This window comes from Sciurus carolinensis, chromosome 17, assembly GCF_902686445.1.
Source record: "Sciurus carolinensis chromosome 17, mSciCar1.2, whole genome shotgun sequence".
Taxonomy (NCBI): Eukaryota; Metazoa; Chordata; class Mammalia; order Rodentia; family Sciuridae; genus Sciurus; species Sciurus carolinensis.
Genome location: NC_062229.1, coordinates 22,047,483 through 22,062,886, shown reverse-complemented (window position 1 = coordinate 22,062,886; position 15,404 = coordinate 22,047,483). Strand labels below are relative to the sequence as shown.

The 15,404-nt window shown below is 63.2% G+C and overlaps 1 protein-coding gene and 1 long non-coding RNA gene across 7 annotated transcripts; one reads left to right on the top strand and one right to left on the bottom strand.

Annotated features, from left to right (window-relative positions):
* Nucleotides 1–9: 9 nt before the first annotated feature.
* On the bottom strand, nucleotides 10–13,848 carry Ssbp4 (single stranded DNA binding protein 4). Of its 6 annotated transcripts, none has more exons than XM_047531828.1 (17): nucleotides 13,442–13,844; nucleotides 6,510–6,582; nucleotides 6,131–6,192; nucleotides 5,963–6,047; nucleotides 3,373–3,462; nucleotides 2,736–2,795; nucleotides 2,582–2,651; nucleotides 2,356–2,426; nucleotides 2,211–2,278; nucleotides 1,840–1,885; nucleotides 1,701–1,736; nucleotides 1,556–1,610; nucleotides 1,399–1,469; nucleotides 1,228–1,306; nucleotides 893–921; nucleotides 580–803; nucleotides 10–351 (listed from the first exon to the last, which is right to left on the bottom strand). In XM_047531828.1, exons 1-16 carry the CDS (start codon nucleotides 13,498–13,500, stop codon nucleotides 594–596), a joined length of 1,164 nt encoding a protein of 387 aa, XP_047387784.1. In that variant the 5' UTR covers nucleotides 13,501–13,844; the 3' UTR covers nucleotides 10–351; nucleotides 580–593. The 6 variants fall into 6 exon arrangements, with proteins under 6 accessions (XP_047387784.1, XP_047387787.1, XP_047387786.1 ...); XM_047531831.1 differs by having other exon boundaries at nucleotides 696–803; nucleotides 13,442–13,841; XM_047531830.1 differs by lacking the exon at nucleotides 2,736–2,795 and having other exon boundaries at nucleotides 13,442–13,848.
* Nucleotides 4,998–10,106, top strand: LOC124968994 (uncharacterized). Its single transcript, XR_007105906.1, has 4 exons — nucleotides 4,998–5,199; nucleotides 5,607–5,719; nucleotides 6,116–6,213; nucleotides 8,087–10,106. It is a non-coding gene; the product is annotated as an uncharacterized LOC124968994 (long non-coding RNA).
* Nucleotides 13,849–15,404: the final 1,556 nt, after the last annotated feature.

The following is a 15,404-nucleotide window of genomic DNA, read 5'->3' as shown; positions in this document are numbered from 1 at the left end:
AGAACCGGCTACTAAAAACCAAAACCAGTTACATTTATTGATTGGGCCCACCCGTGCCGTCCTGGGGAGAAGGGGCCACCAAGGAGCCTCCCTCTGACAAAGTGGGAACCACAGGAAGGGCCCAAGTGGGAAAGAACGTCTCTGAGGTCCTTGCGTTTTTTTTTATAAAATGAGAAAGTCTGTGTGGGGCCTCCCAGCTGTCCAAGCCTGGCTGGCCAGGAGTCCAGGTGCCAGAGGTGTGACCTCAGACCCTTGCCCCTGGTAGGGGCACTGGGCAGAAGCCGAGTGGGCAGGGGGCAGAGAGCTGGGGCTGCAGCCCCATCACACGCTCATGGTCATCCCTGGGGAGTACTGCGGAGAGAGGCGGCGCGCAGGGGCGGGCTCAGTTCTGGCCAAGGCTGGGACCCGCCCCCCAACCTCCCCGGAGGAAAAAGGGGGACGGGGAGGAGCAGGGTCGGATCCTGGGCAGAGCAGGGGTGGGGCAGGATGCACTGGGAGGCCGCCCTGGGGCTCCTGGGGCGGGGCAGGGGCGGGACTGGGGGGAGGGGGAGGGAAAGGATGCCGCGGCCGCCCCCCCACCTGGCCCGCCGCGGTCACGGTCTTGCTCTGGCCCCCCGGCCGCCCCGCCGGGGCCTGCCCGCCAGGCCCCTCCGGCCCGACGCCGCCGCGGGGGGGGAGTCGACGCAGTCGCTTACGCTTTCGCTCGGGAACGGGTGCAGGAAGGTCCCGGCGGCCGCCATCTCGCCGTCATCCCGCGGGGTGCCCGGGGCGTTGCTCAGGCCGGCCACGGCACCGGGGGAGCTCTGGGGGCGGCCACCGTCAGCGCCGCATCCCTGCCCACCCCCACCCAGGCCTCCGCCCGGTTCTCCCCCTGCAGAAGCGCAGCCCTCACCTTCGGCAACCCGTCCATGTCGCCCGAGCCTGCGGACGACAGACCAACACTTCGTTCAGACGCCTGCGCCGGCCTGCCAGTCTCCAGAGCCGCCTCCCCGACCCGCACCTGGGACCCTCCCCGAGCCTCCCCCGGCCCCGGACCATCTACTTGGCGCCGCTGGGTTCCCGGCAAAGGGCCTGTGAGGGCCTCCGAATGGGGCGACAGTGGTTTAATGGAGGGGCGTTCCCGGGCACTCAACGGCACTCGCGGGTGGGCGGGCTGGCAGCCGCCAGGGGGCGCACGAGGCCCATCGAGCTGGCTAGGAGGGGGCGGGGCGGAGCCGGCGCGCTCACCCAGGGATCCGTTCACGTGGTGCGGCTCCATTGCGCTCATGGCGGCCATGGGGCCCTCCGGGCCAGGGCCGAGAGGGAACTGCGGGGACACGGCAGCATGGGCCTCTGACCAAACGCATCATTCCCCCCGTGGGGTCACTACCCGGCTAGACACCCGCAACCCCCACTCACGTTAGCCCTGCCGGCGCCCGGCCCGATGGGGTTCATGATGGTGTACATGTTCTCGCTGGAGTTGGTAGAGTCTGGGGAGACGGCAGTGCCATGATGGGTGTGCGGGGTGAGTGGGCTTTCCCCAGGCACCCACCCCCAGTCACCGCCCAGGCCGTACCTCCAGGGCTGGGCATAATGGGTGTTCCAGGGGGCCCACCTCCTCCTGGGGGTCCCTGCACATGGAGGGAGAGGGCCGTGAGAAAGGTCCCTGGCGGCCAGCCCGCGGCCCCTGCCTGCTGTTGCCCGGCCTCGCCCCAACTCACCGTGTAGCTGCCGGGGGATGAGGAAGAGTAGGGAATCTGGGGACAGGGGCAGCTGTGAGTAGTTGGCATGGCCTGGCTGCTGGCCCCGTGCCCCGCCGGCTCCACTACCCAGCGCACCCCCACCCTGCCCCTGACTCACCGAGTTGCCACTGGGGCTGGCCCAAGGGCCGCGCACTCCTGGGCCCCTGGAAGAGATGGTGGTAGACCCTGGGGCTAGGCCAGGCGCATACGGCAGTCACACACCCACCCCAATGCCCCCACCGTGCTCTTATCTGCCTCCAGACAGGGCAGCATAGGTGGCCGAGAGGTGGTCACCATGGGCCAATTACCGAGGTTCAATTTCCAACCGCTAACTAGGGTCTGACTACTCCTTTGGCCTCCGTTTCCCACCTAATCAGTGCCAGTGATACAGGCACATCCAGGCTGTCCTGGGAATTCAGGGCCTGTCTCAGCAGATACAGCTCATTTACTGGGGCGGACACATGCTTCGGGACACACTCAGGGTCTTACATGTTCATGGCAGGCAGACCTGGGCCAGCAAGGGAGTTGGGCGGGGGTCGCATGCTACTGCCATAGCCCTGTGAAGGCAAAGGTGCTGTGGAAGGCCGCAGGAGGGACAGCCCCTCAGGCTTACTCCCCCTCGCCACGCCCTTACCTGGGGCCCAATGCTGGCCACGCCCCGCGGAGGCGTCACCCTCTGCATCTGGCCGCCCATACTGGGGTGCCCTGGGGTGGGAGCAGAAGGAAGTGGGCTCAGACTGGGCCATTCCCCAGTGCGGGCGCCAATGGAGGAAGTCTGCACTGAGGCGGGAAGGCGGGAGGCTGTGAGTTGGGGGGCTGGTAGCGGGCAGCTGGTCAGTCGCTGGAGTGTCCCTACTCACCCGGAGTACGCGGGGAGGGGTCCATGGCGCCAGGGAGGAGGGGCTGGGAGCCTGGGAGGCCCACGGGAGGCTGCGAAGGGGTGCGGCAGCACTGAGTGCAGGGTGCCCCCACCTTGGCCCAACGGCTGCCCCCCTCCCCTCATCCGTCTCTCACCTGACTCGGCATCCTCAGGGTGGGCCGGGGGCCCCCTGGGAACCGCGGTGACATGAAGGGCTGGAAGAGGTGGGTGGGGGATCAGCATCTCCCCCACCCTCCTCCCCCCAAAGCTCCCCAGTTCCTCCTATGCCTGAATCCCCAACCTGGATAGGCCCGTCCTCTAGTTAAAAACATGGCCAGGGACTAGAGGGGGCACTGGTAGCTGGGGGAAGAGGTAGGGGTGCGAGTGCACCTGGCCAGGGCCACAGGTCCTTACCTGGCTGTGAGGCCCCATCATAGTGGCACTGGGGTTTGGGGGGGGGGGTGGCTGGGAGCCAAAGGGGCCCTAGGAGGACAGAGCCAGGTGAGCTGGGGGAGGGGATTCCATGGAGACAGGAGGGTGGGCCAGCCTACAGGCAGGACTTGTGTCACTGGTGGTCGCTAGGACCACCGGTGGCCACTGCATCCCCAAGTGCCCTGTGCATCTTTGTGCAGACATTCCCCCTCCCGCCTAACCCTAACACGGGCCCCTCCCTTGCTGGCTCCGCCAAGTGTGGAATGGGCATACCCACCACTGCAGCTTGCCACCCACCCCACCCTCAGATGCACGCCTACACAGGGGTTGGGGGACAAGAGGTCCCAGGCCTGGCCATACCTGGAAGAATCCCGGTGCCATGGGGCCTGCAGCCATTGCATCACTGGGAGCCATGCTCCCCATCACCGGGCTGGGGGCCGCTGCAGCGCTCTGCAGGGGTGGGAGACACCAAGAGGGCTGGGTCAGGACAATTCCAGCACAAGGGGTCTTCCCCTCCTCTATGCAGGTGGCCCTGGGACTGGCAGCTGTAGGTGATCACGCTGGGACTTGAACCCAGGCTAGCTGACCCTGTCAGCCCAGTTGGGTGAGAGGGGTCTAAGTGAGGGAAGAGCAGCTGCCCCCCCACAGCTAAGCCAGCCTGCAAAGTGGTCCTAGCCTTCAAGAGGTTCCCCCGTGAGGGTTCTGCTGCCCCAGGACTCCAGGGGGCGGCTCATCCAGCTAGCAAAGGCTGCCTTGACAGGGTGGCCGCCCCAGCTGGCCCTCCACTCCAGGTCCATGGCAGCTGGCCCGATCCTCCTGACTGCAGGCAGCTGGGTTGGGCCCCTGCGTCTATCCACAATACCCTGCGCACACGCAAAGGCCAGCAGGTCCTGAAGGCTCCTTCCCAGGTCTGCTATGCAGACACGCCCCCGGCCCACCAATCCCTTCCTCCATGATGGAGGAAGAGCAGGGAGAGGGTGGGGTCCCCAGGCATCCAGTCCCTCCTTAGGTAGAGAAGGGGAGACGAGGGGTGCTAGAGATGAGGGCTTCTGTGTCTGCCAGGGGTGAGGATACTGGTGGCAGATGCAGAGGTGGCAGGTGATAGGCCAACAGGCTAGTTCCTAATCGGCTCCAAGTTTGGAGGGGGCCCAGCCTCTGAGCAAGCTCAGTATCCTCTCCTGGCCGCTTGACCCTTACCTGTTCACAGCCCCTACCTCCACCAAGACAAGACCCCCAGAGAAATGGATGCCCTGTGCCTAGGGCAGACCAAGGCAGCACACAGGGCTGCTCCTGAGCTGTGGCCCTGCAGCCCCTGTGATTGTATCTGCAGTCACCAGGTACTGCCTGCTTTCCCTGCTCTTGGGAATGGGAGAAGGGGACTACTGGCTGGCTAAAAGCAGGTCTCTGGTGACACCCTCCCTCTTCGGAGGTCACAGCTGGTCTCCCTTCCTGCCCCTTCTGAAAAGGTCAGTCTCAAGGGCTCGGCCAAGGCCTGGTGAGTGGAAGGGGACAACGGGAGCCTCCCATAACACCCAACAGATCCCTGGAAAGCCCATGTGATTCTGAGGAGGGTGACAGCCGTCACTCCCCCATTCCTGGGTCCAGTTTCCAGTTCCAAATTGTCAGGTCGCCTCTGGGACCTCACAGGCTGTGACACACTCAGCTCAGCGGGCTGTGGCAGCTGCTGTACCAACACTGTCCATGGCTGGAGAGAGGGCATGTTGGAGGAGGCAAGCCCTTCTCTCACCCCAGAGAGGAAGGGAGGGGAGCCAAGGTGAGGGCGGGGTAGCACAAGCCCCGCCCCTGCACCCCCAACTCTAGGCCCTGAGGGGTTAATCTTGATAGGCTCTCCCAGCGGGTGGCCAGAGTCAAACCCCCATGTCAATCATCCTGAAGAGGTAAAAAGGCCAGAGCCCTGCCCCTGTTGTCATGACAACAGGCTGGGCATGCTTGCGTTTCCTGGAGACCAAGGTCGACTGGGGAGCCAGGGAGCCAGGGAGGAGCACACAGAACCCTCTCTCAGAGGCCAGGAGGATGGGGCCCTCGGGAGAGGGCACAGGACGCCCACTACAGTGAGGTGGCAGTTGCATACCCATCTCCTGGCCACAGAGACCCTCACCTGGGCCTGGGGGAACACTACCCCCTCTCTCCTGACCCAAGCCACTCCCCAGCGCCGGTGCTGCTGTGGTAAGCGGCCTGTGTGTTGGATAGAAGGGCCTAGGGAGCTGCTAGACCCCAGCGGAGGAGGGAGGGCTGGAGCTCCGCTCAGAGGGAGTCACTCGCCAACACGCTCCTCTGGGCCCCAGTTCCAGCAGGGTTAGGGGTCAAGAGTACCGCGTGTGGGCATTAGGACTCTCCTTGGGTGAACAGTGACGCTGGGAGGCCATCAGCATGGCCCTGTTCCCACGCAGTGTGCCCAGGTGGCTTCAGGGACCTGAGAAGCTAAGCACTGAGCTCCAGCCCTGCAGGGGCGGCCTCCAGCGTGGGTGGGAGGTTGGCTGCAGTGTCCCCAGCTGCCACCAGGGAGGGAGGGCACTTCCCCCTCAGACCCGCAGCCCCATAATGACAAGATACCACCTCAGCCTCCTCTCCAGACAGGTACTGCCCCCGCAAACCCAACCGGAAACACACCAGAGAGGCGGAGTATGCATGCCTCTGGTGTGAACACGATCGTGAAGTGCCCTGGTGCTGACCTCTAGAGCTTGAGGTACAGGGGCGCCATTGCCTCCCCTACTTCCACGTGGGCTCCCAGAATCTGGGGTGGCAGGGACAAGCTGGCACCCATCCCCACCCAGCAGAGCAGAGGGAGGCAGAAAGTAGGGGAGGCTGTGGGACCCTCAGGAGCTGGCAGCAGTGGAAGGGAAGGTACAGGGACGATTCCAGGTCCCACCCGACTGCCCACAGGGCCCAAACATGCCGCCCCCACCCCCACCCCCTGGAAGGGACTCACATAGTCCTGGAAGGCCTTGGCCTCGCTTGAGTGCTCGCACGCCTCTCTGCGATCTGGCGCTGCACAGTACAGGTCCCAGAACACACTGTGGGTAGCAGAGGGGACAATGACTGCTCCAAGTCCTGTCTGTTCCTGTCCCCTCTCTGCCCCCAGCAGCACCACACGCACCACCACCAGGAATGCAGGAACCCAGGGGGCTCCCCCAGCGTGATGTTCTTCTCCCATCGGATCTGCACGGAGAGGGAAGGCAGGTGAGAGGCTGCACCACCACGCCCGCCCCGCCCCACACCCAGCAGCTGCCTGAGAACATGTGGCTGGGAGGGACCACCAGCCCGGAGGAAGGGAGGGGGTGGGCCACCCTGAGCAACCGAGGCCACTCCCAGACCCAGGGCCACAGGCCAGGACGGTGCCAGCTCGTGTCCCTGACCCTGCCCTGAGCTCCCTGCACCATGGAAGGACCATCCCAACCCCCTCCCAACCTGGTGCCCCAGCGGAACCTGGGTAGAGGACGGGGTGTGGGCAGGGAGGAGGGCCGCTGGGAGCTCACCTCTGACAGGAAGGTCTGGGCTGACTTCTGGGCACCGACATGCAGCAGGTACTCGTACACGTACAGCGCCAGCCTGCGGGCAGGGCGCGGCCGGCTGAGGCTCTCCAACCTCTAGGTGGCGGGGACCCCGTGGCGAGTCTTCCCCATCCCCACCGACCCACTCCCCCTGCGAAGCCTCCTCCCAGCTCTGGCTCAGCCCCGCGGCGCCTATTCGTCCATAGACTCGCGCCTCAACTCCAGGCCCATCTGCTCAGCTCAGCACTGCGCGTGGGCCAGTCCTCGCCCCATCTGACCAACACCGAGACCCCAGGCTGACCTCAGCCGCAGGGGCACTCCACCCAGAAACGGGCTTCACCATGTCACTCCTGTGTGCCAGGCAGTGTCTCTTAGTGGGCAGCTAGCTGTGTCACAGGCCCAGGGCCACTCCTACCTCGTCCCCAGCCTTGCCTGCCAAGAATGTCCCCCACTCCCTGGTGTCCCTGGATTCTCAGCCTGTTCCTTGGCATCACCAGCAGGAGGTGCTGCAACCTTTCTGGCGACTCCCCAACAAAGCAGAGCCATCTTTCTGGGGAGGCAGGGACGGGGGTGAGTGGAGATAGAGCCCGAGGGCCGCGTGTCCACTATCATGCTACCCTAACACCCTGTGTTCTGCATGGGTCCCCTGCTGGGGACCCCTGGACTACACTCCTGTCACTGCTCACCCTGAAAACAAGGGCTCAGCCGCCATTCACCCAGACAGGTGGCCCCAACACTGCCCTCTGCAGGTCACAAAAGGAAGCCAGGTCATTCCCCGGGCTCATCAGTCCACCTTCCACAGCAGGTTACAAAGGGACAACCCCCGCCCCTGTTCCCAGTGTCACCCAATCCCCTGGCCTCAGCTCCTCCTGGCTCCCTGGGTACCTCAGGGTTCTCCCCCTCCCCGAGCCGTCAGGGGGGGCAGAAGCAGGAGGCAGCCTGGCCTGCAGGCCTCCCAGCCGCCTCAGCTGTCTGTCCCCACTGGGCGGCCGCCCTCCCCTGGCTGACGGCCCCATCCTAAAATAACCTCGCCTTGACTCATGCCTGCAGTCTCCCAGCCCTGCTGGCCTCGCTCCGAGTTCCGTTCTCGCATCCCAGCACCCCAGGTACCCCATTTCTACTCCCAGTCTCACCCCAGCTCCCCCGACCTCCAGCGCTTCTGCTGTGCCCCACCTGCTAGGAACGAACGCGAGCGCTCCCCGGGCGCCACTTGGGCTCTGCCCTGCCGAGCCCGTGCCGGTGCCATCCCCTGGAGGAGCAGGAAGGCAGGCGGCTCGCAGGCTGAGGGGCGGCCAGGAAAGACACGGTGGTCTGCCAGCGTGGGCAGCTCCACCTCCCGGTGGTGGTGACAGCCACCTGAGGCGCGGATGGGGCAGAGGGCATAGGGAAGGGATCTGCAAGTGTGTCCCCCAGACGGGCCACACTCACCTTCACACCACCACCCCACTCGGAAGCACCACAGGCTCCAGGGTGACTCTGCCCCCACTCCTGCACCCGCCCTTCCTCTACCCGGTCACCTCGGCATCATGGCCTCTGGGGTTCTCTGTCCAACTTACTTCTAGAGGCTTCCTAAACCTTCGTGAGCAGCTGGCATCTGACAGACGCACATCCATCCGTGGAGGACCACAGACGGCCAACGTGGCAGGTCACTGGAGAGCCCTCCAGACTGCGGAGCTCACGCCACCCCACCCTCCTCACCACCAAGGGGCTGTGGGAGCCTGGCCAGACCCCTGGGGTCGGAGCAGGGGCCACAAAAGGCTGGGGTGGAGAGATGCCAGCAATGGACAGCAAGACGAGAGCCCAGGGAGGCTGCCCAGGGCAAGGGAAGGGCAGTAGGACAGGGCAGCATGGGGACAGGTCCTGCTACGCTGCATTCCAGCCAGCCCGCCCCCACAAGGGGCAGCTCTCCTGGGCACAGGATAGTCCTGCAGGAGGTCCTGGCTCTTCAGCAGGTCCACTGAGTGTCCCTACGGTGTCCTCTGCCATCCCCTGTTCACAGACTTGTCTGGTGGCGGTAGTGTCTGACAGTGTCCCACCAGGGTGCCCACCCCGCCCACTCCCACACCCTCCACCCCAGGCCACCTCGTGCCCTCTCCCTGGTGGCCTCCCTTCCTGGTCTGAAGACATCTAGTGATGCCCCCAAACAGCTGGGCCCACCTCCAGCTGGCCTCCACTCAGCCTCCACTTTCCAACTGGCAGCCAGAGGCCAGCAGCCCAGCGCTGTCCTCCCCACCACCTGCCCCATCCCGGTCACTGTGTCTGCCCTCACTTGATGCCTTTCACTCCCCCACTAGTCCGCAGAACACATGCTATCAACTCAGCACCCCCCAAATTCAAAGGTGCCCCTGGCCTAGACCTGGTTGAGTGGAACTCACAGAGGAGTGTGCTGTGGGGCTCCTCATCCACACCCCAACATCACTGCCTTCACTACATTAAGAACAAAAACAAAGCGGGCATGGTGGCGTGGTGGCCCGTTGTCCCCGCTGACCAAAGGCTGGGACAGGATGGCTCAAGGCGGGATCAGGGCTGGCCTGGGTCACATGACGAGACCCCAGCTCCAACTAACAAAACCTAAGAGAGGCGATCTCTCCTCACACCCCCGCCACATACCCAGTCCAGGTCTCTCACCAGGATCATGGCAGGGGCTGCGTCCTCCTGGGCACCTCTGTGCACCCCTGCCACTCCTCATCAGACCCTCCAGGTCTCCCCAACACATAAGCTGGCTGCCCTCCCACCCCAGGGCCTTCACACAGGCTGCAATCTCCTTGGCCACTTCCATCCAGACCCCAGTGTCACAGATCAGAGGCTTCCCTGCGACATCCAGTCCCATTCTGCTCCATTCCCCATCAGCCCCTTTACTGCCATTTGCTGCAGCTCCCTGCCAGCTGCTGCAGACCCTCTGGAATGTGGCTTTGAGGGGCTGAGGACTAGCAGGCCCTGGCCTCCAGCTTAGTAATGGGCAAGGGTCCTGGAGCTGGATCCAAATCCCCAGCTACTCCCAGGACTGCCTGCGGGACTTCAGAGCCCCTGCCCCACCCCAGGGCTCCCTGAGGGCAGGTAGACAGGAGGCAGCAGTGGAGGCCCAGGGGAGAGGACGCTCCAGGCTTGGAGCAGAGTCGCAGGCAGTTCTTCATCACTCTGAGGGGAGGGGTGACCATTGGGGACCTATAGCATGCACAGAGCTGACCGGCATGGGAACAGAGTGCAGTATTACTGCCCTGTGGACTAAAATGGGCCACCAACCACCACAATTATCCACAACTACCACAATCGTGGAGAATATTTGTAATTATCGAGAATTACTATGATGGGGGCCCCTACCCAGCATCCCCTTGGACGTACACTCTGCTGGGGGCTGAGAAACGCCCTCTACGCCTCAGGCTCAGGTCTTCATTGAGTCCATCACCAAATTCCACTGTGGCTCCAAAGTGACCCTCCAACTCGGAGTCCTCCCACCCTCTGCCAGCCCTGGGGGCCTGACCTTCAGCAGTATCTTGTCACCGATCCCACCATTCCCTGGCTTTTCTCTGTGACTCATGTCCTCCCCAGTTGGAGGGCTTCATCTCAGGGTTCCTTCCTTGAGACCCCTTGGCTCTGGACTAATGATCTAATCACCAAAGTCCATGTGCCCATCTCAAAACCAAACTCGGGAGGAAAATAAAAGCTACCCAGTGACACCAACCTTGGCTGTCATTTAAGGAACTATTCTAAACCTACCTGGCAGCTCTGAAGTGCTCAAGGATACACATGAGGGGCAAGAGTTAACCCAAGGCAGAGTGACCTTCCCACTTCTAAATATGGCCCATTCAGACCCCAGCCTCCTTTTCTTTGCATGAACCCTGCAGTCACTGCTGTAGGTCTGAGGATAGGAACCCCACCATCAAGTAGGTACCCAGCAGGTGCTCAGTCTGTTTCTAGGGCCCAAAGGCTCTACGGGGAACCCAAGTGGACTCAGGATGGGGACCACAGAAAGGAAAGGCCTCGACTCCAGGAGGCAGGAGGCTCTGAGCATGGAGGAAACACAGTGCTGGAGAGTCAAGGGCGGAAGCAATGGAACCCTCTTCACCCCACTTCACGGAAGAGGAAATCAAGGCCCAGAGACAGGAAGTGGCTCGGCCACAGCTAGTATTTCCTTAGAGTGAGGGGCTGCCAGGGTGAGTGCTCTGCTTGTCTTTCAAAGAATTCCAAAAGGCACCATCATGGTGAGGCTCGCCTGTAATCCCAGCGGCCTGGCCAGCTGAGGCAAGAGGATCCTGAGTTCAAAGTCAATCTCAGCAATTTAGTGAGGCCCTAAACAACTCAGCGAGATCCTGTCTCTAAATATAATATTTAAAAGAGCTGGGGACATAGCTTAGAGGTCAAGTGGCCCTGAGTTCAATTCCCGGTACAAAACAAAGCATTCCAAAAGGCAGGCTGTCCACTTTCCAGATGAGGAAACCAAGGCTCTATGATTTCAGTCCTCCTCTCCAGTGAGGCGCCCTACACTTCTGAGAGCTTTCCTGCATCCAAGAAGCTAGGCTGTTAGTAGGTCACTTCCTCTCCAGGCCCAGGGCCCCGCCCACGAGCTGAGGGATGTGACCGCTTGTGCTGCACACTCTTTAGCAGCACACCACTTTCAAACCAACATTTACACAAAACCCTCCAGGAGAAATGGGTAAGCCACAGGGAGGCTCTGGCCCAAGATGGGACCTCAGCCTTCCCACCAGGTGCTGAGCCATTTCTAAGGGTCCTCAATCTTGATGCCAGTGTCCTCTGAGCACCAATGCTACGCAGGCCAGGGGTGAGGCAATGGCAGAGAAAGGGGTCAAAAATGGGGATAAATTTCCCTACCAGCCCTGACCAAAAGCAGAGGCCAGGATCAAAGAAAGAAGCATCATTTCCCCCGGAATGCCTGAAAGGTCAAACACCCACTTGGAACCCCACCACTCCCACCTCAGGCCTGGTGCTCCCTCCCTTCTCTTAGCTCCTCCACCTTGGTCAAGGCTGCCATCAACTGTCTTCCAGAAGACTGTGTTCACCCTCCCCAGGCTGCCTGGACTCTTTCCTGACCCTCCACAGCTCCACTCCACGTGCGCACCTGAGTGCACTTCTGCAAACAAGCCTCCCTGAGCTCCGCTGCCTGCTCCCTGCACAGGGCCCTTGCACGTGCTCTGCCATCTGCTGCCTGCCACCTCTCTTACCCTTCACTATACCCAACTTCCTCAAGCACTGTGAATGTCCCATGGTCTTGTCAGGTCACTGAGTACCTGACTTAAAGATGTGGGCTTCTTCAGCCAACACACCCCAAGACCTATCCTAGTGCAGATCTGACAGTACACATGAATAATTCCCACTGGTGGGTGGTCACCTTCAGACCCAGCAGCAGCAGCCCAGGTGCCAGTTTCAGTAAGTCTTCGGGGGCTGGGGCTCTAGCCAGGTTGGTAGAGTGCTTACCTTGCATGCACAAGGCCCTGGGTTCAATCCCCAGCACCACCAAAAACAAGTCTTGGGTTTAAGGGTTCTTGCAAATGGAGCTCAGCTTCCTAACTGCACAGATGAGCAAGACAGGCCTGAGGGAGTGGTCACTTGCCTAGCATCTTCTGGCCAAAAGAAGCACTTCTCCAAAATGACCCAGAGGGTACGCAGAGAGTGCGTCCTCCTCTTTGTGGAGGGGAGCTAAGATTCCAATGTCAGTCCAGGAGGAGGCAGAAGAGGAGGTCAGAGGCAGCAAACATTCAGGGCTTCTCTTCAATCCTCACTCCGAGACTTTCATGGGACCCCTTTCTGGTGACGCAGCCTCCTCTCGCTGCTCAGGTGGCCTACTCCACATCAGGGCTACCCTAGGGGTTCAACCTCTAGGATCCCGCACCAGGCCTTTCCTTCTGCGGGCCCTCCACTCTTGACACTTTTATGATACTGAGAGGACTGGGTGCCCTTGCTGTCATGGCACCAAGTACCTTTCAAGGGCTCCCCAAACCCTTAAAAGAGAATGCATTGCTCAGGGAAGGAAAGTAAGCCCAGCTGGGGACACTCCCTAGCTCAAAGTCACAGGGCAGGAATGGGGCAGTGCCAGATCTCAAGCGCAGCAACCTAGCTTCAGGGGCAGCCAGCTGCTTCCCCACCCAGGGATTCCATTCTATCAGCCCCAGAGCACCTGGTGGCCAACGCTCAGAAACACGCCCAGACCAAGGGGTGGCCCCTGGGACCGCACTCTGCGGCACTGGGGGAGGGGCTCGGCTCTGTGGCTCCAGAACGGTGAACCGCGCCGCCACCCCAGGGGACGCACCTGGGCCCCCGCGCAGCTGCCTCAGCTGCGCTGGACAGGTGGTTGTGCAGCCCTCAAGGCCTCCCCTCTCCTTTCTAGATGTTCCCGAGGCGCCAGGGTTCCGGAGAGGCCAGACTCACCCGCCTAGGAAACTTCCGCGGAGACTGCGAGAAGCTACGACACCCTGGGGCCAGAGGGCGCAACCTGGCGCACTCAAGTCTCGCCCCACGGGGAGGTCTCGCGACCCTCGAGTCCCGCTCGGTTCTCGCGCGCCCCTTCAAATCTCGCGCCCTCGGGTCTCGCGGGTCCCCCGCAAATCTCGCGACCCCTCCAGCCGCTCAGGTCTCTTACACCCCCTGGAGTCTCGCTCCCCTCGGATCTCCCGCGCCCCTGGGAAGCCCCTCGAGTCTCGCGCGCTCCCGGGTCTCGTGCGCCCCTCGGGTCTCGAGCGCTCACGCAAGTTGCGCACCCGCGCAAATCTCGCGCCCCTCGGGTCTCGCGCGCCCCCTCAAATCTCGTGCCTTCGGGTCTCTCGCGACCCCTCGAGCGCGCTGGGCCCCGCACGCCTGGCAGCCCGCGCCCACGTGCCCGGTGCGGTGCCGGTCCGCGTCGGAGCCCACGGGAGCGGCGCGGACGCCGAGCCCCGCCCCCGGCCCCCGGCCCGCCGACTCACTTCTCGCGGGCCTGGCTGTCGGAGGGCACGGCCGAGCCCTTGCCCCCCTTGGCGTACATGCTGCTCCGCGCCGCCGCCGCCGCCCGGGCCCACACCTGTCAGGCGGCGCCGGGGGCCGCGTTCGCCGTCGCCATAGCTACCCCGCGCCCCGGGCCTCACCGCCCCGAGCCCCGGGCGGGCACCGCGGGCATCGTCCGCGCGGGGGAGCTCCAGACGGCCGCTGCGGCGGCCGCGGCGGCTCCAGCTTCGGCTCCAGGCGCGGTTTTATTTTTTTCCTCTCTTCCCTCAGCGCGGGCTGTTCCGGGAAGCGCGCGCCCCCTCCTCCTGCCGCGCGCGCCCCCGCCCGCCGCCCGCGGGCTCCGCTCTTAAAGGGGCGATGACGGGCGCGCGGGTGGGTCCCGCCGCTGGGACCGCGGGACGGGCGCGCACGCGCAGTGCTCGCTGCGGGGGGTGGGGGCGCGGCCACATACACACACACGCACCCCAGCCAGGACCAGCCACCCAAATTGTTGTGCACCCAGGAACGCAGCCACACAGTCGCAACGACACTCTCAGACACAGCACCCTACAGGACAAAAGTACACAGCTGCCGCAACAACTGATAGACCCTAAAGCCCCAGTCACACTGGGTGTATCGCCCCAAAGCCACCCACCAGCATGGGTGGGCGCCACCACACAGTCCACCCAGCGAAACACTGCCATATGCACAGCTTAAATAGTGGCCAAAGCGGAACAACTAGACACACAGGCCCCGGTGTACACAGGCACACGACTGCACAGACACGCCAAGCTAAATGACAGCGGCCCACAGCTGTGGAAGGGGCCCGGGCCGCTACTCACGGCCACCCCGGGCCTGCCATCGCAATCTCCTGAAGGATGTGTGTTCCGCACCTGGGGTCGCACCGAGCCACACGCGACCTAGCTCCATAGAGACATAAGTTTGGAGGTACCCAGGATATACGCTGTGGGCCCCCCTGCACCACCTCAGCACCACCACTGTCAACAGTAGGTGCTGGGGACGATACTCTGACTCTGCTCAGCCTTGGCGTGGCGGCTGTAAATGGGGCACCTCACCTTTACTTGCCCCCTTGCAGTGAGGGGTGCAGACGGTGGGTGCACCATTCTCCTCCTGGACCCAGGGCATGTGCAGAGGAGGTGGAGGTGGGCACGGAGGCAGGGCATCCCCCGCAGGGTGGGGGTCCGGGTTATGAGTGGTGGCCTGAGTGTGGACGAGTTGGGGCTACAGGGGTAGGTGGGAAGTTGGGGCCTCAGCGTCTAGATGTTTCTGATTGTGATATTTATCACGTGAATGCATTTTCCCCAGTGCACGCCCACGAGTGTGTGTGTAAACACGAGGTTCCTGGGAGTTCACCTGCGTACTGTGCGTGGGGTTGGCAGACACCCAAGTGAATGGTAACTGTCCAGGCAGCTGTCCCCTGGCTTGGCTGCGTGTCGGAGGCAGTTTTGGGGTGCTAAATCGCACAGCCTCAGGTTGTGTGCACAAGTGTGTGCGAACGTGCGGGTGTGTGCCTCCGCGCGTGGGTGGATCACCAGCTCCCTGGGACCTGCATTGTGTGAGCTGTGCGCTTACGTTTCCTGTGTCGTGTGTGTGTGTGTGTGTGCGCGCGCGCGCGCGCCTGGATGTCACCCGTCGCCATCTGACCCCCCATAGAGGCCGACCTCCCAGTACTGGACGATTCCCCCACCCCCACCCGAGGCCGTCTGGCAGGCGGGAAGTCGGGAGCCGCCGGGGTTCCAGACAGACCTAGAGGAAGGGAAGGGCAGGGCCGGCCCCAGCCCCGCCTCCTCCCCGTGGGGCCCAGGCTTGGGGGGGGAGGGACGCCAGTCCTTCCCATTTCCTGTCCTGCCCGCCGCCCCCTCCCCCAGCTTCCTCTCCCGCGGGCCTCTCCGGCCGGCGGTCGGCGGAGCGGCAGCCAGCACCATTCTGCGGAGCCTGAGGCTG

What these genes read in the sequence shown, in the direction of transcription:
- Ssbp4 (XM_047531828.1), bottom strand. Translation starts at nt 13,500, where the DNA reads ATGTACGCCAAGGGGGGCAAGGGCTCGGCCGTGCCCTCCGACAGCCAG. An exon ending in CCACGTGAACGGATCCCTGG is followed by an intron (nt 922 to 1,227) that starts GTGAGCGCGCCG and finishes TGTCGTCCGCAG; the next exon opens with GCTCGGGCGACATGGACGGG. An exon ending in ACATGGACGGGTTGCCGAAG is followed by an intron (nt 804 to 892) that starts GTGAGGGCTGCG and finishes GGCCGCCCCCAG; the next exon opens with AGCTCCCCCGGTGCCGTGGC.